The sequence below is a fragment of the Bufo bufo genome, chromosome 4 (assembly GCF_905171765.1).
Source record: "Bufo bufo chromosome 4, aBufBuf1.1, whole genome shotgun sequence".
Taxonomy (NCBI): Eukaryota; Metazoa; Chordata; class Amphibia; order Anura; family Bufonidae; genus Bufo; species Bufo bufo.
The window spans coordinates 183247536-183272876 of NC_053392.1; the positions used below are offsets into that span (position 1 = coordinate 183247536).

General features: G+C 43.8%; 1 protein-coding gene across 6 annotated transcripts in view; it reads left to right on the forward strand.

Moving 5' to 3' along the window:
• The window catches only part of LOC120997846 (schwannomin-interacting protein 1), a 513059-nt gene that overhangs the window by 442465 nt on the left and 45253 nt on the right, over positions 1-25341 (forward strand). Inside the window, exon 1 of one of the 6 annotated variants that reach the window (XM_040428165.1) lies at positions 25055-25197. The exons of the other annotated variants lie outside the window; for them this stretch is intronic. Within the exon in view, the coding sequence (XP_040284099.1) occupies positions 25168-25197 (30 nt within the window). The 5' untranslated portion in view covers positions 25055-25167. Of the gene's footprint in view, positions 1-25054; positions 25198-25341 lie in introns of those variants that run through there. 6 annotated transcript variants of the gene reach the window in all.

Genomic DNA, 25341 nt, shown 5'->3' on the forward strand with positions numbered 1-25341 from the left:
AAAAGGAATGCCATATGGTTTTTGGAAGGCAGATTTCACTGGGATAATTTTAAGCTGCCATGTAACATTTGAAGACCCCCTGATGCACCCCTAGAGTAGAAACTCCATAAAAATGACCCCATTTTGGAAACTACGGGGTAAGGTGGCAGTTTTGTTGGTACTATTTTAGGGTACCTGTTTTTCAGTTTTACATAATAAAGCATTTTTGAAAAAAATCTTTTTTTTAGTGTCTCCATATTCTGAAAGCCATAGTTTTTCTTTTTATTTTTTGGGCGACTGTCTTATGTAGGGGCTCATTTTTTTCGGTATGAGATGACGGTTTGATTAGTACTATTTTAGGGTGCGTATGACATTTTGATCGCTTGCTATTACACTTTTTTTTACACTTAGTTTTTTGTCCCACTCTGGAACTTCAACTTTTGGGGGTCTGATCCCCTTTACAATGCAACCTGTATTGTAAAGGGGATCAGACCTAAGGAATCAGACCTAAGGAAGGCATCAGGCTGCCTTTCCTGCCATCGGGACCGATGGTCACTGCGCGGGCGCAGCTCCTGCACCCACCTGATCAGCACGCCGGGAGTTAAGTCACGTCCGGTGCTGGGCGTTAAGGGGTTAATGCAAGCATTTCTATGCAATAAACGATCTAGTGCAGGATTTTTCGGGATGATATTTTATGTTATATACCCAAGGACTAATTACTTTGATGATGATTCTTCCACTTCTCATGAGAGTTTACACTGCAATGAGGACCCTGAAGTTTAGTTTGAAAGCTGGAAGAGTATGTAGGAGAATCCAGCACCTTGGGTTAAAATCCAACCCTTATTCCATGTTCACATTAAAAACATACAGGCGGGGCTCCAGATGGCGACCAAAATGGTCGCTGGTGTGGCTAAGAATTTGCCAAGAATTTACAGTTTTGTCACCATTTGTGACTTGCCCGTCTGTGCAATGTGGTTCCTCATAGTGATCAAGCACCGTACAAATAAGGACACCTTACCACCTAACTTATGTAGGTTTTCTGCCAGTTCTTGCAGCTCCAATCCAGACACTATCACCTACCTTTCTTTATCTCTGTTAACATCAGATTTGCTGATTCTATAACATTTAATGGAGAAAATAGCTAATTTTTTTCAGTAAAATGCCTGACACCTTGAGGGACCCATTGAATCAGATTAAGTCTTGATTAAATATTGGAAACGTGAAATATACTCTACGTGTTTTACTTGAGTAAATGTACTCAGGTCTGCCTTGAGTATGAGGCTGGGTTCACACTTGAGCGTATTTGATATGCGCGTTTAACGCGCGTTTTTGTCGCACGTTTTTGTGCGCGTTTTTGTCCATAGTCAACGCGCGTATTACGCGCGTTTGTGTGATTGACAGCAGTGTCCTATGGCCACAAACGCGCCAAAGAAGCTCAAGAACTTTTTTGAGCGTAGGGCGTTTTTCAGCGCGTTCAAACACTCTGTAAAACGCACAAGTGAGAACCAGGGCCATAGGGAAGCATTGGTTTTCATGTGTTGAGCATTTTACAGCGCGTTTGAACGCGCTGTAAAACGCTCAAGTGTGAACCCAGCCTAAAGGGCTTGTGCTGTGCTCCAATATTGATGACCAGGATACATCATCAATATCAGATTGGCGGGAGTCCGACTCCCGCGAACCCTGCCGATCAGCTGTTTGAAGAGAAGGCAGCGCTCCGGCCTCTTCACTGTTTAAGTGCACGTCATCTAGATTGTAGCGATGGTGCAGTGTAACTACAACTGCTCGTTCCATTCACTTGAATAGAATGAGCAGATGTAATTACAGTGCACCGCCGCAACAAGTTAGGCTACTGTCACACTAGCGTTCGGGGTTCCGCTTGTGAGCTCCGTTTGAAGGCTCTCACAAGCGGCCCCGAGCGGATCCGTAGAGCCCCAATGCATTCTGAGTGGATGCGGATCCGCTCAGAATGCATCAGGATGGCTCCGCTTGGCCTCCGTTCCGCTCAGCAAGCGGACACCTGAACACTGCTTGCAGCGTTCGGGTGTCCGCCTGGCCGTGCGGAGCCAAACGGATCCGTCCAGACTTACAATGTAAGTCAATAGGAACGGATCCGTTTGAAGTTGACACAATATGGTGCAATTTCAAACGGATCCGTCCCCCAATGACTTTCAATGTAAAGTCTGGACGTATCCGTCTGACTAACTTTCACACTTAGAATTTTTTCGGAACTATAATGCAGACGGATCCGTTCTGAACGGATCCCAACGTTTGCATTATAGGAGCGGATCCGACTGTGCAGACACCAGACGGATCCGCTCTGAACGCAAGTATGAAAGTAGCCTTAGATGGAGTGCAGTTAAACAGTGAAGAGGTCGGAGCGCTGCCTTCTCTTCAAACAGCTTATCGGCAGGGTTCGCGGGAGTTGGACCCCCTCCAATCTGATATTGATGATATATCCTGAGGATAGGTCATCAATATTGGAGCACTGCACAACCCCTTTAAAAGTTTTGTGGAGTTTATGGTCAGCTAATTTATATTACATCAAGGATAGGATTATAGAAGCCACCAATGTAACTAATTAGCTGCAGGATGATGATGCACCATGTGGAATGACCAATGTAGATTTCATATGGTAATAATGAGTTTTATATCACCAGTCCATGTGGCTAATTGTGCCGCACTTTGTTCAGGGTGTAGAAGGGGCAAAGGTTGTTAGGAAGGTGAAGAATGCTTCTAGGACTTTCAGTGACTACACTTGAATCTTGGATGTATTGCAAGTGACAGACTTTAGCTTTTGTTCAGGCAGATTTTGTATTTTGTAGGTAACTTAATGTAAAGAGGAAATTAATCCGCTTTTTTAACATGGATACCACTGCAAAGCATCACTGGGTAAGTCAGAATTGTTGGATTACATATTAGATAATGAGAGAAACGCCTTAATTGATATATTATTCTCTATCACTATTGTAGAAAACACATATTCTGCTTTGATGTACAGAGATTGTCATCACGTATCACTAGGGATTAAAAAAACTTACATTTCTAGATATTGATGTTAAGTTTCTGTTCTCTATATACAGTATATATATATATATATATATATATATATATATATATATATATATATATATTCAGATGTAGCAGTTCAAAACTTGTGTGATATCGCGTCTCACCGTGATATCATGAAACTAGAGCCATCAAAAGCCATTGAAAAAGTCAGTTAACAGCTTCCTGCCATCGTTTACTTAAAGTGTTTTATATATATATATATATATATATATATATATTTATTGTTCTATCTATATATATATATATATATATATATATATATATATATACACACGCACACACATTTCACTACTGTTAGTCTCCGTACTCACGTTTAGGATTTGTTAAGGATTAGATTCTGAAATCACAGAAAAAGTTACAAAACATCCTGCACAATATGAATAAATATATGGATGTACATGGCAACATTTATAAGGAAAGAATCAAGGAAAACAATGCACTAACACAATAGATGCAAACATTATATATGGACTAAGCCCTCCTTCTGATATAATGAAATCTGAGACTCTCAGCCAATATATTTTGATAAAAACACATCTGTGCCCACCTACCCACGCCAAGGTGGTCTCAGCCAGGCAGGTCCTACTCTAAACCTACCTATGCAGTATGGGCATCTATGTTCAGGAGAGCAGACCCTGCACATATAGTGTGCTGCTCCTAGTTACCTCTGTGTGCATCCAGCAACCAATGAGAGCAGGAGCCCGCACATCTATATGTACCATCTAGTCAAGGTCGCCTGTGGGCTAGAGTAGGACCTGCCTGACCGAGACCACCTTGGCGCGGGTAGGTGGGCACAGATGTGTTTTGATCAAAATATATTGGCTGAGAGTCACAGATTTTATCATATCAGAATGAGGGCTTAGTCCATCTATAATGTTTTCATCTATTGTGTTGTGCATTATTTTCCGTGAAGGATTACATTCCGAGCCAAAATCTGTATCTAAATCATTAACTTCATGTATAGCCCATTGACTTGTTCCCAAAAAATGGTGCGTAAAAGTCACAGTGAGTGGCGTTGAGGCTAATTTTTGTGCTATTCTGTGGTGCATCATATGGTCGTGTACATGAAGCCTGAGTGTCTGCCTTAGATTTTGGGTCCATTCACACATTCGTGTGTGTTTTGCGGATCCGCAAAACACGGACAGCGGCAATGTGTGGTCCGCATTTTGCGGACCGCACATTGCCAGCACTAAGAGAATATGCCTATTCTTGTCCGCTATTGCGGACAAGAATAGGACATGTTCTATTTTTTTCAGGATCGGAATTGCGGACCCGGAAGTGCGGGTCCGCAATTCCGGATCGGGGCCGCAATGTATGGGTCCGCAATTCCGTTCCGCAAAATGCGGAATGGAATTGCGGATGTGTGAATGGAGCTTTAGGCTTCATGTCCACGACCATATGAGTTTTGCAGTCTGCAAACCATGGAGCCACAAAACACTGATACCGGCGGTGTGCACCCCGCACTTTTCCGTTCCACATGCCCCACAAATACCAATTTTTGGCCGCAATAGGATATGTTCTATGTTTTTGCAGAGCTACTGAACGAACAGACATGCGGCCCCATATAAATGAATGGATCCGCATCCAGTCCTCAAAAAATGCATTGGATGCAGACAAAAAATATGGCCATGTTCATGAGGTTTAAAAATCCCATAGTGTGAACATACCTATGGGGCACTGTGGATTTTCTGCCTTGTGAGCAAATCTACAGCATGCACAGTATTTGTGCAGTGGATGAGCTTTATGAAATTTCATCTAAAATCACAGCACATGTTGACCGTAGGGCAGATTTTAAATTCAAATCAGTTTATGCTGTGATTTCCACCACAAACCCCCCAAAAATTAACATGGAACTAAATTTTGTTGTAAATGTTTTCCCTGCAAAATACTTTCTGTAAAAAACGCATTCTGGAAGTGTGCCGAGAGTACACTACGTAGCAATCGCGTAAATGACTGTACTTGAGAGCACACAATGAGTGACTCTGTACTGTAAGGATATGTTGGACCTGGAGAACTAGAGCAAAGCTGACAATTTTTGACTGTGCAGTCCAGGTATTACATACCACAAGTGTATCTCCTCTAATTACTGTTTTCTTAAAGACATGGGGTAAGCGTGCCACTGTAAATAGTATATTCACATGTTATTTAACTCCTTAGTCACCACCCTAGTTTGGCCCTTAGTGGTTCCGTCGATGTAGCCATAGGCTTTCTTTTTGTGGGACAAGTTGTATCATTTCACCAAGTGGGAAAAATTACATGATAATTGTATAGTGGAGGTTGTTATGAATGCAGCAACATGAAATATGTGAAGGGGTATTTATTTTTGCTATTTTTTCCATTGAAAAGCATTTTTTTCCAATGGAAAAAGATGTATTTTTTAAAGTTGGAGATATTTTATTTAATAAAACTTAATTCAACACTACTTTTTAACACTCATTAGTGTCAGAAAAAGACTTTAACATGCGATCCTTTGATAGCTCACATAGTACACTGTACTACTTATGTAGTACAGTGTACTATATACTGTCAGTACAATACTGACTATTAGCACCTCTGTGCACCTCTGGCACAGCCTGATAGACATACACTGCAGGCAGACCTGGGAGCCTTCATTAGGCCTCTGGCTGCCGTACTATGACATCGGCACCCCGCAATCACATTTGTGGTTGTGCCGATACCTGACAGAGAAAGACCCCTCCCTCTAAACCACTTAGATGCTGAGGTTGCTATTGACCGCTGCATCTAGTGGTTTAATTGGCCCGTATCAACGTTTCTGCTGATCCGAGCCATTAGAGCAGAAGCCCAGCTGTCATAGGAGAATCTAGCTCCTGCTCTCCGCTACAATTGACACTCGTGCAGCCATTAGACTAGAGGCCCATTAGTGATCACCGTAAAAAGACGCTTTGGCGGTTACTAATGGGTTCCTTTTTTATCTTTCCAGTCTTCAGAGCCAAAACAACAGCTCATGTTCCTAGCTACTGGTGTGCTTATAAATATAGAGGCAGAGGAGGAACTATACCCATCCGCATGTATACATGCATCCAGGAGGACTCATGAGTCATCTGGTGCTCTATTCACTGCAGGAAACTGTGATCTGTTTGTGTGGTTTAAGGCCTTCTATTAATAAATCATGCTAGTGATATTATGAACAAAGTTCCTTGACCAACTTTGGATGTTTGTTGTGCTCTGTAAATCTGGACTGCATCGATTTTCATGTAGGATTAATTGTTGAATCCTAGGTAACGTGGATCAATGGCGGAATTATTTATATTTTAGGTTCCTAGAATAGGTGTCCTCTTTACACCACATATTCAACCCTGTTCATCACGTTGGCCAGCAGATGGTACTGCTGTAACGTCTCATCAGTTCCTCTTTCTTGTTTAAAGTGAAGCTCCTCTTTTGGGATAAGTGTCTTAGGAAATACAGGTTAGGGACTGTTCACATCATATTTTTGTGTCACATTCAACTTGGAAAAAGTATGTAAAAGCTTTGTACACTGCACCGCTTGGCTGGTACCATACATTGCTGCAGATTTGCCACACAAATTTCTGCAGCGTATCTGTCGCGTGTGAACATGCCCATAGTGCATACTTGTATTGCCCATGCAATAACAGTTCTGAGAACCAATATGTCATATTGTTACAAGTAAAAAGGATCTTCTGTCTGTTTCTCACTAACTTTGTTTGAGGCAGTTATTATGCCCGAATCTAGTTTTATCATCAACTTTCTGAAAGCAAGTGTCACCAAAATTTTTATCTGCCGGTTAAAACCAGATAGGGACACATCTCCTTTTTTCTAATCTGTTTTTATTTTCTGATTGCAGATTTTTAAATTCTATTTCCTTGCCTGAGCTGTTCTTAACAGCATTTAGAGAGAGTTAAGAAAATTGCTTTATGGCAGCCCCATGGGCCATAGACCCAATGGTCAGGAGCAGACCTCATTGACTTCTATGGGAGAGTTTTCTAGGCATGTGCAGAGGTCATTGTACAAGGAAAGAGTAGATTAGGTCTGACAATCACCTATTGTGATGGTGTATCCTATTTAATCTATACATAGCAGTAATATCTTTACAGGCAGGATTTGAATGACAGATAAGTGCAGTAAAGTGATCTGTACAGACCAAGATGTGACGCCTATTATTGGGCTTGGAGGTCAGCGTGAAAACTGCAAGGTTTTATGTTTTTTGTTTAAATATAGATATCGACATGGAAAATTAAAAATAACATCATCACAAATTCGGTTAAACATGAAAACATGATGTTAACAATAGGTCATTTATTGATGACCCAACTCTTTAAGATGATTTTACACCGACTGACTATCTTGCAGATTATCGGTTATGGAAAAGAAGAAAAAAGACAGGAGGCAGCGCCTTATGTGTGGTGCTGTCTCATTAAGGTAATAGCATAAAGAATAGTTGCGCTTACCATGTGCTGTTGTGAAGAGTCACAACGGCTATGTAGAACTTGGCTCATATTGCCGATCAGCATACTGCTGCCTTGGTTCCTACCCGTGCCGTAGATACGGTGGTCGGAATAAATGATCAGTACAGTAGAAGAAGGAAAGATGGGAATATCTGTGTCGGCGCTGTCAGCAGGAGTCTGGTACCAGGTAGGTATTAAAGGAATTTTATTTACAGTTGACGCGTTTCAAGGGCGGAACGCCCCCTTCACCAGGACAGTAATACACATGACATCAACAGACAAGGGTTTTTAAAAGACATTTTTGGCGCGCAGGCCAGGGGGTGGGAAAGGGTGGAGGGAGAGAGGTGCAGACCTGGGCGTGTTTAAGCATAATGTGCTATGTTAACCGTGGGTTGGGGGGGTAGATTATCGGTTATGAGCATTTGTATCTTGCAGTGTAATACTGATGCCGATTGCACGTTGAACGAGCAAAAGCAATCCAGATCTTTTAGCATGCTGAAAGATCAGCATTTGCCGGCAGCAAACCACTGTACAGCATGGGGACAAGCGATGGCATAGTGATCGCTCCTCCCCAGGTTGCTGAGGAGAAAATCGCTGCGTGTAATAACAGTGGTCTGCTCAGCAAGCGAGCAGGTGATTACTTGGAGGGAATGCTTACCTCCCGACGATCATCTGCGTGATCGGGGTGTCTAATACACCCTTAAGGGCTCATTCACACGTCCGTGTCCCCTCCGTTGCCGTATGCCGCATATGGCGGGTCCGCAATACACGGGGCACCGGCTGTGTGTACTCCGCATCACGGATGCGGACCCATTCACTTGAATGGGACCGAAAATCCGAAGATATGGAGCGGAACCCCATGGAAGCACTACGGAGTGCTTCCTGGGGTTCCGTTCCGTTCCTCTGCACCGCAAAAAGATAGAACTTGCTCTATCTTTTTGCGGAACGGACGGATAGCAGACCCACTCAAGTGAATGGGTCCGCGATCCGCAATTTGCTGTCCACAGCACGGGCACGGAGGTGCAACGATCGTGTGAACAAGCCCTAAGACTGATATTTGCTGGGAGGAGTTTTTTTGATAATGTCTCTAAATACCTGTCCAGACATTTGAATCCTTCTCCAGTGGCTTTGTTTGAGTGTATCCTGGGATTGTGGTTTACCTTTCTGTCTGCTGTTCTGGTTTTGTTTTCTTGCAGTCTACACAGGTGGACTGGGAAATAAAAGTGGCCCTATGTTGAGGGCAGGGCCCGGCACAAGTAGGTGCCACAGTACCATAGTGCTGCATAAAACATTGCTCCAGCAGCATCAAATACCATGATGCAGTACAAAACACTGCTCCAGCAAAACCACTGAGCAGTACAAAATACTGCCTCAGCAGAACTAAATGCTACAGTGCAATACCATCCATTGCCCCAGCAGAACCAAGTACCACAGTGCAGTATAAAATACTGCCCAGCAGTTTAAACTACGTACCTCTGCAGAAGCTGCCTCTCGGAGGTATCCAGTGCCAGTTGCCAAGTTTTGTCCTGCTCGTTTCCAATTAAGATATGGCGAGTGACACTAAGAAGGTGAGATGCAGACATCAACACCCGACCAGTCCTACCTTCAGCATCCTGCGATTTCAAACATACAGCAGAATACAGCAATAGGTACCTCTTACTTCCAGTGACATCTCCTCTGATTCAGGGGTTTTCCTAATTTTTCCTTTTAGACCAGACTGCCAGGATGACTTCTTTCAGCCACCTCTCTGCTGAGTTTGTCAAACAGACATCTTAGGTGTCGCACTCTAGTGTGGGAGGGAAACCCCACACCGAACATAGGAGAGAAAGGGGAAAGGAAATAAGGCCTGGACACTAGGTAAGGAAGATGGACACCTCCTAGTGAAAACCCTAACCAAAGCCCTGACTGAGTGACTAGCATTATGAAAAGACCCCAGAGGTATGTGAGTTCAAGCACAGGAATACCTTAGGGCCTATCTAACCCTAAAGGACCCTGGTACTAATGACAGGAATGAGACAACCTGTTCTTCCAAAAGGAAGGACTAATACAAAACGCAAAGGAAATGCAACACACAGAAAAGCCAAAATACAAAGAGAAAGGTAACACTTGACTTCCAAGAAGCTATGGCAGCATCAGGAACTCAGCCGGGATCCAAACACCAGCTATCCACAGGTCCAACTGAAGCTATAAACCGCACAGCATTGTGGGAGAAACAACTATAAATAAGGAAAGTTAGATGACCACAATAGCAACACCTGGAGGTTATGGGTATGGCCAGTACCAGAAACAACACAGACGCCTATTTATCCTAAAGGTAAACATGTCTAATCAAACCACGTGTTGCCAGTCTCAAAGATCTCCTGCCGCTCACTGTTGCGGGGACGTCCGTATGTCTCGGTACGTCCATGACATTAGGTTTCTCACTTTTCTATCATACTCCCCATGTTCTCAACACACACTCCCCATCCTGGTGCCGCACATTCTCATCCTGCTGCCACCTCCAATACTGTGCCCTCTGTGCTCCACAATGTCCCAAATACTATACTGCATAAAAAATAGTGCCCCCTTAGTAGTAATGCCCCTTTAGCGCCACCAGAAGTAATAATGCCCCAGTATTAATAATATCCCCTAAAGCTTCCAGCAATAAAAATACCCGCGATTGTCTCCCCAATTATAATACTGACCCTAAAATGCCCAGAGTAATAATAATACCCCATAAAATGCCACCAGTCTTCATAATGCCCACTAAAGTGTCTCAAGTAATAATGTCTACTGATTATGCCCATGGTGTTTTTAAAAATTACCACATAGTTTCCCAGTATGACAAATTACTTCAGTATTGCCCCCTATTGTGCCCCCAGTATTAAAAATGGTTCCCATTTCACGGCTCAATTTGTGGTGTATGCCACAGACCTTTGCCCTGTAACCTGAGATATTTGCATCCCCGTGCAGACAGTCATGATGAAGCTGAACACAACGCAAGTAGCCTCAATGATGTCATTGCTTCACAGCCACTTACACCGTTTTACAGCTTTATAAACTTCAGGCCTTGTGGCCTGTGGCCTATGAGGGCAAACGGCAGGGAGGTAGTTTCAGACAAATAAATTTTACAGAAGTGGGTGGACAAATGGTAACTCTAAAATAAGGCATTTTTCTCTTTCTTATGGTTGCTTGTACTGTTGATTTATGCACAGTTCTGTGAAACTTTATTGACCATTTAACTAAATAATGGCACATTTTATAACTCGCTTAGCCTTGCCACCTTTTCTAGACACTACATTTGGCACGACATGTATGCCATATTTTTTGGTGCAATTGAGGGGCATTCTTGGCACATTTTGCTTTGTTAATCTCCCCCATAGTGTTCAGTTGATCTACTGTATATATGTGTATTGTATTTTTTTGCAGTGTAGAGTGCAGTGTACTTCAATAGAAGGGCACTGCACTAGATAACATCCAGGATAGTTACGAACGCTTGTCAGTGATGATCTGCCCAACAAATGGCTGGTGTAATACAGCCTTATGCCTCATGCACACGACCGTTGTGCTGGTCCGCATCCGAGCCGCAGTTTTTGCGGCTCCGGTGCGGACCTATTCATTTCAATGAGGCCGCAAAAGATGCGGACAGCACTCTATGTGCGGTCCGCATCCGTTGCTCCGTTCCGTGGCCCCACAAAAAAAATATAACATGTCCTATTCTTGTCCGTTTTGCGGACAAGAATAGGCATTTCTACAATGGGCCGCCTGTTCCGTTCCGCAAATTGCGGAAGGCACTCGGGCGGCTTCCGTGTTTCGGATCCGCAATTTGCGGACCGCAAAAAATTGAACAGTCGTGTCTGTGCATGAGGCCTTAAGCTGAGTCTAGGCCATGAAGAATAGAAGTTTGTCCTGTTGACAGGTACTCTTTAAATACATGCTCATTCTGGACTTTGAAGGAGGCGGTCCGATCACATTTATTTTTCTTATATAGCACGGACACATTCTTTACAAATATTTTCATCACTCTCTGTTCCCAGTGTAGCTCACAATCTAAATCTCTATCAGTACATTTTTGGAGTGTGGGAGGAAACCCATGCAAACACAGGGAGAACATACAAGCTACATGCAGATGATGTCCTTGGTCAGACTTGAACCTAGGACCTCAGCGCTGCATGACACCAATGCTAACCACTGTGCCACCATGCTGCACATTCCCTCTATGGTTGTGCAGAGACATCTCTGACTTCAGAGCCCAGAATGAGCAGGAAATGTAAATGAATGAAATACAACTTATACTGAATCTTTTCCAACAAAACTATAGTTACATAGTTAATATGTTTGAAAAAAGACAAAAGCCCATCCAGTTCAACCAAGGGATAGGGACTATATATCAATCTGCTCAGCTCCTCCTGCTCTATAACCTGCTGCCTGCAGATTGCACTGCATTTCATGGTGACGAGTTCTCTTTAAATAGTGGCTTCATTTTATATGATAAAGACAATATGCTAAGGATGGCTAGAGTTTATAACTTCATCGTTTTCTTTATTGAGAAGTGATAAAAACCAAGTCTTGGATTTATCGTGTAGGCCTGGAATGTGTGATCTTGATAGTTCTCCTGATTGCATCATTTAATGTCTTAATTAAACATAGGAACGTAATAGAGCAAGTATTTATGGTTGAGCAGCCTTACCCGCCCAAGCAGTACTTTAGTCGTAAATAATTCAGGGCTTGTGTGTCTAACTACTACCCTTAACCAGTCCCTAAAATGACAATGTAATGGAAACAAATCTCATTGCTATAATTAGCATAATTAGAATGTGTTCTCGCTGTTATCATTTTCACAAGAGAAAGTGGTAGAAAGCCTTAGGATAAACATGCGCATAAACCGCAGTATATCAGTCGACAAGGTGTCTGCCGCAGAACTGAAGCTACAGTATGTAAAGTGGAAGAAATAAGGTTTTCTACAGCATGATATAATATGGTGAGATGCGGAATTTCTACATCCGTCCTCTCCTATTGTTTCTTTGCCAGTTAAATCCAGTACAATACATTTTCATTATATCTGCGTTTCTCGCCATTGTAGCTTGGAATAAAGACTTTCCTCCCCCTGTTTCCTGTGGTTCTGATTGTATGTAATTTACAGTACATTTATTTTTGTTTTAGGGCAGTTCAAACTACTACTTTATTTGAAAAAGTGTTTTTTTCCAGCGGTTTTGTGTTTTCTTTCTCCTTTTTTTTGGTGGGGGAAGGGGGGGTTTGTTTGTTTTATTTTGTTTTATTTTTGGCCACTAGGTAATGATAAAGCACTCCACAAACACTTTTTTCCAGACAGTTTTCTAGCATGCTGTGGTGTGCATTTTTTTCAGACATTTTGCCACAGAATTCCATATTGAAAGTAAACAAAAGTGTAAAAGAAAGTTGTGTGACTAAAAAATACCACCCCAAAAAAACGCATGGATTTCCCAGAAGTAACACAAGAAAAAGACATCGGGGAGATACATCAAGACCGTCGTGATTAGAGACGAGTGAATTTCATATTTTGAAATTTGTTCACACTTCGTTTAGTGGTAAAAGGTGAATTGCCTTATGGATTCCATTACCATGAGCATAACGCAATTCTATGACGGAATGCCTTTAGAGGCATTCCGTTATTCATTCCGTCATAATAGAAGTCTATGGGCTGCAAAACGGATCCGTCCCGTTTCCATTATGCAAAATAAATAACGGAATGCCCAACCTGCGGCACTCCAGCTGTTGTAAAACTACAACTCCCACCAGGCCTTGTGTAAGCTGGGAGTTGTAGTTTTGCAACAGCTGGAGAACCGCAGGTTGGGCATCACTGATTTAAAGAATCTGCCTGCATCCACCTGAAAAAAAAAAGCAGAAAAATTATGGCCACTAGGGGTCTCACTTCCATTTAATTTGCAGTCCACTGCTTGTTGTCAGGCAAGATCTGTCCCTGGTAACAGACACAGAAGACCGCAAAGAAAACTCTGAAACTAAAAACAAACATAGTGGGAAGTAAGGGAAAAGATGTCACAGCAGCCCCTTGCTTCTGCTAGAAATGCATCTAGCTGTGCAGCTGAAATGGAATAAAATGACTGAAAAGACATTTAGGAAGCACAAAAAAGACCTGTTCCTTCGCATTTATGATTGTGCAAAGAAGCACAGCCAATATGCAAACTGTTTTTGAAAACTAAAATTTGTCACTAGCAATTTACCCAATTTTTTTTTTCATGAATCCATGTTTAACAGAGTACCTTTTTTCCATCGGTCTTGTTCTTTTGATTGTCCGTCTTGTCATTTCTTCAAAAAATCGATTCTTATGATGTGTAAATGATGCTGTAAGGAGCCCAGAGGGGCGTTCTTCTTTCTCCACGGTGCCCAGGAACGCCCCTCTGAAGTGCCGTGCCCGGCTAAATTTGAAATCTAATAACGCCTCCAAGTTCCTCTAAATCCCCTCCCAGAGGCGCGGCTAAGTGCTCAACAACGCCCCCTCCTCAGCGCCGCGCCCTGCGGCAAACACCCCGATCCTCCTCTCGCCAGTGTCCCAAATCCCGCGCAGGCGCAGTGCCGGCGATTTCCTGGGCTATGATAATGCCGGCGAGAGGAGGATCGGGGTGTTTGCCGCAGAGCGCGGCGCTGAGGAGGGGGCGTTGTTGAGCACTTAGCCGCGCCTCTGGGAGGGGATTTAGATGAACTTGGAGGCGTTATTAGATTTCGAATTTAGGCGGGCATGGCACTTCAGAGGGGCGTTCCTGGGCACCGTGGAGAAAGAAGAACGCCCCTCTGGGTTCCTTACAGCGTCATTTACACATCATAAGAATCGATTTTTTGAAGAAATGACAAGACGGACAATCAAAAGAACAAGACCGATGGAAAAAAGGTACTCTGTTAAACATGGATTCATGAAAAAAAAATTTGGGTAAATTGCTAGTGACAGATTCCCTTTAAGGCAGAGATGCTCAACCTGCAGCCCTAGAGCTGTTGCAAAACTACAACTCCCAGCATGCCCTAATAGCTGTAGGCTATGCAGGCATGCTGGGAATTGTAGTTTTGCAACAGCTGAAGGGCCGCAGGTTGGGCATCCCTGCTTTAAGGCATTGTTCACATCTCCATTAAGGTAACTCCAGTAGTCTCTTCCAGCAGAGGCGCAGACTCCAAAGTTACCATATCTGGCATAGACGGATACCACCAGACCCATTCACTATAATGGGGTCCGGCAGGTTTCTGGCATAAATGCCATCTTTCTATTGTAAAAATAGCGCTCCATTCCATTATAGTGAATGGGGATCCAAACTAAGGTGCCGGATACAGTAACAGCCTCTCTCCTGGAACAGACTACCGGAATTAGCTATGGAGATGGGAACAAAGCCTTAGTTCTTCCTTGCTTTCTAAGATAGTTTGTCCTTTGAGCTCAAATGTATTTATATTTCATGCAAAGTAGACCTATTTTAGAAACCATTCTGTAGAAAATCAATGTTGACCTACTTCTTTAACGTTTAAGGGGAACCTGTCACCACGAAAATGCAAAATAATCCACAGACAGCATGCTATAGAGCAGGAGGATCTGAGCAGATTAATATATAGATTTGTGGGAAAAGATTCTGTAAAACTTGTGTTTCATTCATTTAAAGAGGACCTTTCACCACTCCTGACATGCCTGTTTTAATAGCTTCATGCATTCCCCATGTAATACCAATTCTGGAGCATCTATTCTTATGGCTCTATGTTGTGCCATTCCTTTATTATAGCTACTGGAAGTTATGAATAATTGCTATTAGCCTTCAGTAAGGGTACAGAGGGGAGGTAACCAGTTGGGGGGGTGTACCTGCAGAGCCTGAAAATGGCAGCACTGATAGGATACAGTGAGCCTGTGCAGATACACCCCCCCCCCCCAACTTGTTACCTCCCCTCTATACCCTTACTGAAGACAATAGCAATTCATTCATAACTTCTAGCAGGAATAATAAAGGAATGACACAACATAGTCATAAGAATAGATGCTCCAGAACTGTTTTTACATGGGGAATGCATGAATCTATTAAAACAGGCATGTCAGGAGTGGTGAAAGATCCTCTTTAAATCTCTGCTCTTCTGAGCTTTGAAGTCAAGGAGGTGGTCCTATGAGTGATTGACAGCCTGTGCATACAGAGATAGCTGTCAATCACTGATAGCCTCCTTGCCTTCAAAGCCCAAAATAAGCAGAAATTTTTAATGAAGGATATACAGACTATACTGATTCCCCCCCCCCCCCCCCCCCCCCCACAAAACTACCTTATTTTTCGCCCCATAAGACTCACTTTTTCCCCCCAAAGTGGGGGGAAAATGTCCCTGCATCTTATGGGGTGAATACTAATGACCGCTTCCATTATGGAAGGCTCTGTACTCACTGCTTCCTGGTCCTCAGCTGTTGGCTGTGCATGTCAGGTGACAGCACAGCCGGCGGCAGGAAGAGCAGGAGGAGCGCCGAAGGTGAGGAGCGGTGGTGTCCGGAGCAGGAGAGATAAGTGGATTTTTTATTTTGTCTGATCTGAGGCTGGGGGCTGCAGGCTCCATACATGAGGCTGGGGGCTGCATACAAGAGGCTGGGGGTTTGATCTGAGGCATGAGGGTCTGATTGAGGGTCTTATTAACATTTGGGGTCTGATTGGGGCTGTGAGCTGAGGTCTGATTAACATTGCAGGGCTCCAGACTAAAGAGCCATTGGCTCCTAACCTGAAAAATTTAGGAGCCAAATTAAAATTTTTAGTCGCCAAATTTAAAATACATATAATTACAGTATAATTTTTAAAAAAACACACGTCTTACCTAGGGTTGTCACAATACCAAAATTTTGACTCTATTTCGATACCATAAAAAAGTATTGCGATACTCGATACCACGTGAAAAAAATAAAACACCCAAAAAGCCGTGTGCATTCCGGATTTTATGGAACGTCTGGACCATAATAGAACAGTCCTAACCTAATTTTTGTCAGGACAAGGTGACAAAAAAATGGCAAATTGCAATTTATTTATTTATTTATTTTCTGTTATGACGTTCACCGCATAGGACATATTTTTAAATATTTTAATAGTTCGCACTTTTTTGGGCGTGGCTATATGTAATTTTTTTTTATTGTTTATATATTTTATATGTAAAATTGGGCTAGGGGGTGATTTAAACTTAATATTCTGGGTGCCGGCCATATCCCATACCCGGCACCCAGCCTCTATGACTGCGCGCTGCGATCTGCCGCTATTAACCCCTCAGGCACAAATGCTGACAAGACTACAAAGTCTTTTCGCCATTTAGCAATTCTAAGTCGCATTGGCGACCATTTTGGTCGCCATCTGGAGCCCTGCATTGGGGGTCTGATTGGTGGTCTGACCTGAGGTCTAATGAAAATGTTTTTTTTTCTTATTGTCCTCTTCTAAAACCTAGGTGCATCTTATGGGCCAGTGTGTCTTATAGGGTGAAAATTACGGTATATATCAATCTATTCTAGCACATTACAATGTACTTTTATGGTGACAGGTTTCCATTAAGATGTGTCACTTGACTTGGAAGTGTTGTTTTAATTACCGTAATGGTCTTATATCAGTTTTATTTTACTGTAAGATACTGGAATGTATTTTAGGTTTTGTTAGTCATCGAATTGAATGTTCCTTTCTTTATTAAAAGGCTTATCTGGTTGGAATAATCTTTCTGATTAAATGCATCCTGCTGTTAATTGCGTGATTTTTCTTAGGGAGCATGCTAGAATTTTTTTCTACAAAAATACCCCAGGCAAATAGGAAAACAGTGTGATCTTCCAGGCACAGATTGAATATAATATATGAATCAATATATCAATTCAGTAACAAATAAATCAAGGAAAAAAAGATAAAAAAAGAAACAAATACACAAGTAATGAAACAAATATAAATCTCCAGTCTCCGGGCCCAGCAACTAGTTTAAATATATAATAATGGCGATGGATCCATCTAAAAGCAAACCAACAAAAAGGCGCTGTAATACAGGCATTTAAATGAGCCCTCATAGTTGCGAATTTAGTCTGGGTTCTTGTCAGCATTGTTTCCATTGATCTGCTTTATTATAGGTGCATAACTGAGACAGACTGAGCCAGACGGATTCCCTGGACTTTAAGGGGTTCCATCAGGTTTCCGTTCAGGAGTCCAGCATTTTACCAGACAAAATAACACAGCATGCTGCACTATTTTGTCCAATCATTTTTGCCAGTGTGTGTGATGGATGCCCCTACAGCTGACCCTCTGATGCAGATGTGAACATAGCCTTAGCTTGTCTTGATATTGGCATGTAATACACAACCTGTGGTAAGCAACTAAATATTTTCTCTGAACCCATACCTACATATTTTTATTTATTTATTTTTACAACATAGGCTAAGATGTGCTATGCCATGGCTTAAAGGGGTTGTCCGGGTTCAGACCCGGACATATCCCCATTTTCACCCAGGCAGCCCCCCTGACTTGAGCATCGGAGCAGTTTATTCTCCGATGCTCTCCTTTGCCCTGCGCCAAATCGCGCAGGGCAAAGGCATTTTCTAGAGTTGGGGCTGCCAGGCGGAGGCTTCTGCCCAGCAGTGTGTTATTGTAAATTAAAGAGCCCTTGCAATCCAGCACAGGGCAAGGGAGCGCATCGGAGCATTAACTGCTCCGATGCTAACATCAGGGGGGCTGTCTGGGTGAAAATATGGGTATGTCCGGGTTCAACCCCTTTAACCACTACCACTGGTTCACCCCTTCTTTGCTGTCTGCACAATGTCACCCAGCTGTTGTTTGAGTGTGACTTGGTGCTAAAGATACATTGCCTAACAGTGATGACCTATCTTAAAGGGGCTGCCTGGTTTCCTGTATTGATGACCAGCTCAGAATAGGTCATCAGTATCAGATCAGCTGTTTGAAGAGACCGCAGTGCTCTTCACTGTTCACCTGCTCATCATTGATATTGCAGTGAGCAGGTGTAATTACAGCTCCTCTGTCCCATTCACTAAAATGGAAAAGAGCAGTTGTAGTTATACTCTGTCCCATTCAAGTGAATGGGATGGAGTTGCTGTAACTACACTGCTCGCTGCTGCAGTGTTGATAGCGAGCAGATAAAAGTTAAGAGAATGTAGCACTCATGTGAGTGCTGTGTTTTCTTCAACAGCTGATCTGCAGGGGTGCCAGGGGTCAGACCCTTGCCAATCTGGTGTTGATGACATATCCGCAGGAAACCGGACAACGCCTTTAATTGAGCAGCCTCCCAGGTTTTCAGATCAACACCTGAGGACATAGAAGGAAGCTTGGTACTTTTTCTGTATCTCTTACTGCCATATTAGGCCTCTTGCGCACGAACGTGTGCGCCCCGTTGCCGTATTGCGGATCCGCAATACACGGGTGCCGTTCCGTGGGCATTCCGCATCACGGATGCGGACCCATTCACTTCAATGGGTCCGCAAATCCGGAGATGCGGAATGGCGCGGAACGGAAGCATGGAACGGAACCCTACGGAAGCACTACGGAGTGCTTCCGTGGGGTTTCATCCTGTACTTCCGTTCCGCAAAAAGATAGAACATGTCCTATCTTTTTGCGGAACGGCCGGATCGCGGACCCATTAAAGTGAATGGGTCCGCGATCCGCTGCGGCTGCCCCACGGACTGTGCTCATGCACTGCGGCCCGCATTTTGCGGGCCGCAGCACGACCACGGGGCGCAAACGTTCGTGTGCAAGAGGCCTTAATCAGATTTGTAGACAATGCAGGGGAAGAACCTCTGTAATGAGTAGTATTGGTCAAGTCTGCATTGCTGTATGGTTGATGGCGTGTGAATGATGATTATATCACCAGTTCAGGAGGAAATCATGACTCATTGCCTGTTCCTGAACCTGATGTCAGCCTGAGTAATTCTATCCTAAGGATATTTTTTCATAGGATTTCCTGTGCAGTTGGGATAGTCCGATTATCAGAATTTTACAGTATGTTAATATTATTCAGGTTTAGTCTATTTACACTGCAGAATGTAGCTATACTGTACATGAGTGGCATAGTCTTCTTTAAACGTATATCCACACTACTGGGATAGTTGATTCTATTAGAAAAGGTGGGAAACTATACTGTGCCTCTGTCTCTTTGCAGTATTTTAGGAAGGTCTGCTTGAAGTTGTATTTTACGTCTTCACGCATTTGAATTGAGCAGGAATTATGAAATGATTAATAACTGAAAGGAGGCAGTGGAGGTCATTTATGAAGACTGGCTTTTTTTTACGTTGCCATAAGATTCGGCTAATTTATGAAGAGGTGTGTGCCTCATCATAAGTTAGGCAAGTCTACAGCAGTCCATACGCCTGCCAACATTTACATCTGTTTTCATTCGTAAATGTTAGCATATTGTGGGGGGCCGGCATGCCCCGTCCCGCCCACCTGCCGAACACAGCGTAAAACCGGCCGTGCTACTAAATATCGTCACACAGATGGTCAGAAAATGGACTTGCAACTTTTTTTTCCGACTAAGGCTACTTTCAAACTTGCGTTTGGGGTTCCGCTTGTGAGATCCGTTTGAGGGCTCTCCCAAGCAGCCCCGAACGGATCCGTTCATCCCCAATGCATTCTGAATGGATAAGGATCCGTTCAGAATGCATCAGTTTGGCTCCGTTCCGCCTCCATTCCGCTCTGGAGGCGGACACCAAAACGCAGCTTGCAGCGTTTTGGTGTCCGCCTGGCCGTGCGGAGCCAAACAGATCCGTCCTGACTTACAATGCAAGTCAATGGGGACGGATCCGTTTGACGTTGACACAATATGGTGCAATTGCAAACGGATCCGTCCCCCATTGACTTTCAATGTAAAGTCAGGAGTCCCTATTAATATACCATCGGATCTGAGTTTTCTCCAATCCGATAGTATATATATATATTTTTTTTTAAATATATCTTTATTGCTTTTCTTAAATAAAAACAATGTAAAAAGGATATCTGGTCACAGAGAGTAAGCACGTATGATAGGTTCATTTAAACAGTGTATCACTTCGGTGCTAAACAACATACAAATATATAAAGGCATCTAAATCCAAAGGTACCCTAAATTAATATCAATTCTCTGTCCCACATAACAAAACCAAAACCCATCCCCCCCCCAAGGCTCCAAAGCCCCCCCCCCCCCCCTCTCCATCCCCCCACCCAGCATACCTGGCCTGGTGCGGCTGCCACGAGGGGCGACAGGGCGCTCATGCCCCTCTCTTGGGTATTTCTCAAACCTTCATGATATCGGATCCTGTTTGATGTGAACTGTTATAGTAGTATTTATTACTTAAAAATGCTTGACAGTTTATTTGTTTATATTAGGACATAACCGCAGAGAAAGAAATACCCTGACTGGAACTGATGACCACCCCATTCTCTGCGGTTATGTCCGATAGTATATTTTAACTTGAAGCGTCCCCATCACCATGAGAACGCCTCTATGTTAGAATATACCATCGGATTTGAGTTAGATCGTGAAATCTCAGATCCGACAGTATATTCTAACACAGAGGCGTTTCCATAGTGATGGGGACGCTTCAAGTTAGAATATACTAAGAACTGTTTACATAACTGCTGCCTGGCAGCACCCGATCTCTTACAGCGGGCTGTGATCCGCACAATTAACCCCTCAGTTGCCGCACCCGAGGGGTTAATTGTGCGGATCTCAGCCCCCTGATCGGGTGCTGCCAGGCAGCAGGGGCCAGACCCTCCCTCCCCAGTATTAAAAACATTGGTGGCCAGTGCACAGACCTGTCACTTACCAGTAGGAGGAGCGCCGGCCGGCCACAGACAGCGCAGGTAAGTATAACCTAAGTAACCATGGCAGCCAGGACTGCAGTAGCGTCCTGGCTGCCATGGTAACCGATCGGAGCCCCAGCGATTAAACTGGGACTCCGATCGGAAATGCCTCTCCGCTGCCACCAATGATGGGGTGAGGGGGGTTGTTAGCCTGTGGCCACTGCCACCAATGGGGGGGAGGGGGGGGCCGCACTGGCCACCAATGCCTTTAATACTGGGGAGGGAGGGGGGGCCGCACTGGCCACCAATGCTTTAATACTGGGGAGGGAGGGGGATCTGGCCCCTGCTGCCTGGCAGCACCCGATCAGGGGGCTGAGATCCGCACAATTAACCCCTCAGGTGCGGCACCTGAGGGGTTAATTGTGCGGTTCACAGTACCCTGTAAGAGATCGGATGCTGCCAGGCAGCAGGGGGCAGTTATGTACACAGTTCTTAGTATATTCTAACTTGAAGCGTCCCCATCACCATGGGAACGCCTCTGTGTTAGAATATACTGTCGGATCTGAGTTTTCACGATTGTGAAAACTCAGATCTGAAAAAGCTGTTATGCAGATGGATCTGTTCTGAACGGATGCAAGCGTTTGCATTATAGGTGCGGATCCGTCTGTGCAGATACCAGACGGATCCGCACCTAACGCAAGTGTGAAAGTAGCCTAAAATAGCAAGACCTTAAATGACCCCCAATACATTGTGCTACGTCTTTAGTGTAGACATGCTTAGCATTTCCATGCAGTTTGCCATTAGTAAAGCATCTGCACGCTATGTATTTTAAAGTCTATATACCGTACATAGCATGTCAATAGCCATGCTGCTGTATAAAGGTGTACTGTATGTGTTACACAGCCCCTACATACATCTGGTAGTCCAGAGGTGTTCGCTCAGCTAAGTAAATGCAAACTCTTAACAATCAAGCAAATATGTTTTATTGGGTCTTTTGCATTAGCTGATTTTTCATTATATAAAAAATATTGTGTGATGCAGTAATTACAAAAAAAATCATAAAAAAACTGTCAAAACTGCTAAAGAAAAAAAATCCTATGTATTCACCCTTTATCCCTGATAAACTCTACTAGGAATGGTAGGTGAAACTACACTGATTAATTATGAAATTATCCTAAATAGCAATCCCGCAACATACACCGCAACATAGTGTATGTGCATTTTCTGTGTGGATTTCACTGCATTTCTGCACAAAATCCGGGCCAAAATCTGCATGTGTTACTTATCTGCATGTTTTAGGCCTTGTTCACATTTCCGTGTCCGTTTCATGCCCATGGAAAAATCAGTCCGTGTTTCATCCGTGAAGGGTCTGTGTGTCCATTTTTTTTACATTCGTATTCCACAGACACCGATTAGCTGAAAATGAATGTCCAGAGCATCTCCTACCATTGTTAAAAAACTGACCAAACACGGATGCCATCTGGGTTGTGTCAGTGATTTTTCACTGACCAATAGACTTCAATGGGCGTGTTTCATCTGCATCACGTACCTACGGTCAGTAAATAAATACTGATGCGTGAACACATCAAAGTCAATGGGTATGAGTCCTGTCCATGGGTAGCACAATGTCAGTGAAAAACGGCCTCATCATAAATTAGGCAGATCCTCTGGCAGCACAGACGGGGAACAAAGACCGTCATAAAAAGCTGGCCTTTGTATATCCATTCTGATAGGTAAGACAAATCCATGTGTGTGAGGGGCCAGGCACATGGCTTCTGCAGCCGTGTAGGCATTCCATCACCAGAAGCCTCACGATGCTGACAATAGCCCTGTCACAGCCAGGGGGATAAGGCCACCGTCCCAGGGCATGGCTATTGAAAGGATTGTTCAGCCAGCGTTCAGACTGCAATGGAATGTGAGCTGTTCCCGGGCAGCGCTGCCTGTGAAAGGATGAAGTGAATTTCTAATGAAATCTTTCTGTATATGTTGTGAGGGGCGACAGCTGATTGTAACTGGCAGCCCACAATGTGTTGGCACTGCTTTTAGCATTACGTCTGAATCTCAATCACGTTCTTTTAAAGATACTAGTTCTAAATTATCTTTCTTTTTTTCCATTTCTTGCATTTGGTGCGGAGCTGAAGCGAGATGTGATGCTGTTGTTGCCAAAGGCAGAGTGAACAGCAACTTTCACTAATAATTAGAACAAGGGCATCGGCACTGTGGCACATTGGACTGGAAAAGACAGGATGCCAGCCTGCTTACATAACCTAGCTGGTGACTCCTCTAGCGACGTGTCGTTTGTGCTACATGCGAGTTTTCCTTAAATCAGATCACAGTACAAACACCGGGAATGAGGGAGATTTACCAAAACTGCTGCCCATAGCCACCAGTCGGATGCCACCTTTCATTTTTCAGAGCTTCTCTATATAGTGAAAAGATCAATCCGATTGGTTGTAAAGCCAGTTTTCTTTTGCACCAGTTTTGATGAATATCCCCCCAATGTTCTTGGCATTGCGTTGTGAATAACGGTAATGGCATAGATTGGAGAACTGTGGTCCATCCAGAAGTTAGTAGGGTGTTGCAGGGTTATGCCTTGAGACAACAGCTATAGATGTGGAGAATGTAGTCATTTGATGGTGGTGGTTATCTCTATATACTGTAGATGGTTTATATCTGCTTTAGTTTTTTAGTGTAATCTTATTTTGTCAATCCTATACTTTGTATATTTGAATATAAATGCGCTGTCCTACTTGATTTCCACAGAGTCGCTAAATGTAGTAAAATAATAAGATTGTATACTCACCACTTAATCCCCCACCTGTACACGTGATGCTGCGTTGGTCGTGACATAGCCGTATACATCACTGGATGCAGCAGTCTGTTCCCGTCTACTACTGTGGGCATTGATTGGCTGCTGCGGTCTCAGCTACATTACCGCTGTAAATACAGAGCAGAAGCACAGAAAACCTTGGGGGTGCTGGGTTTAAGGGGTATTCCCTACCTAAAGGTTGTGGGTTACCTGTTAGATCAGTGGGGGTCCTAGCAGTGGAACTCTCACTGATCCTGAGAACGGACACCCCTGAAATGTCAGGCATGCATACTGCCACTTCATTCATCTCTAGAAATAGCCATGCACTCTACTAGGCTGTCTCCGGAACTCCCTTAGAGATAAATGGAGCGTCCGTACGCTTGTCAGGGGTGTGCGTTCTTATGATTGGTGGGGGGCCCACTGGTAGGACCCTCACAGATCGAATAGTTTCCCCCCAACCTGTGGACAGGAGATAACTTGTCACAACCAGGATATCCCTTTAAGTGGTAGGGACACAATCTGGTATTATTTTAATACATTTCCAGGCTCCGGAAAGTCTGACAACCCCTTTAATACCTGATTGATAATGTAGCATGCTTTAACTCTTAACTTTCCAAGATGCATACATTTCTTCTCCATCTCAACACAGAATATTTCCTATTCTAAGGATTTACACCCTCGATTTCCATTAACTGACGAACATCTCTGTAGCCGGCAGTATGTATTGTCAATGTTGACAGGGTTATTGATATGTTTCCTTTATCTTCCCTAATATTTTATTTTGCTTCCCCCCCCCCCCCTTCCCCCCGTTTAATGGGCAAACATTTTCCACACCAGTTAACTGCCTTCATGATCCACCGAAGGTCACACTAGCCTCAGCCTCTCCTTTGTATTCATGGAATAATTGGCCAATTGTGTAAGTGATGAGCTAGCCCTCCCTCCCCCATCTGGGTCCCAACTGCACGTTGCTGTTAAGCCTCAGCGCCCGCTCCCTGAGGAGAGCAGTGCTATTGCGCAGGTTAAAACAGCAGAAGCAGCATCCATTTTAATCTGCAAGACAGCCTCTCGCCCTGTAGGGCGTTCTTTCGGTCCCCCGTCTTCAGATGCAGTAATCCTTGCCTGGTATTTGCATCATCTGTGATCTCTTCTTGCTGTATGATGCTCTGAGATGGTACACCAGGAAAATTGTGCTTATCAGGTAAGACGAGGGCATGTACTGTATGCTGCGCTGTTTATCCGAGGCCAGGCCTGTGTGTGCTGCTATGTTGCCTCTGACATAACATCCATGCTATTGCATTATCCTTCCTGCTACCTGCCTTACACAGCCCCCGCTGCTGCCATT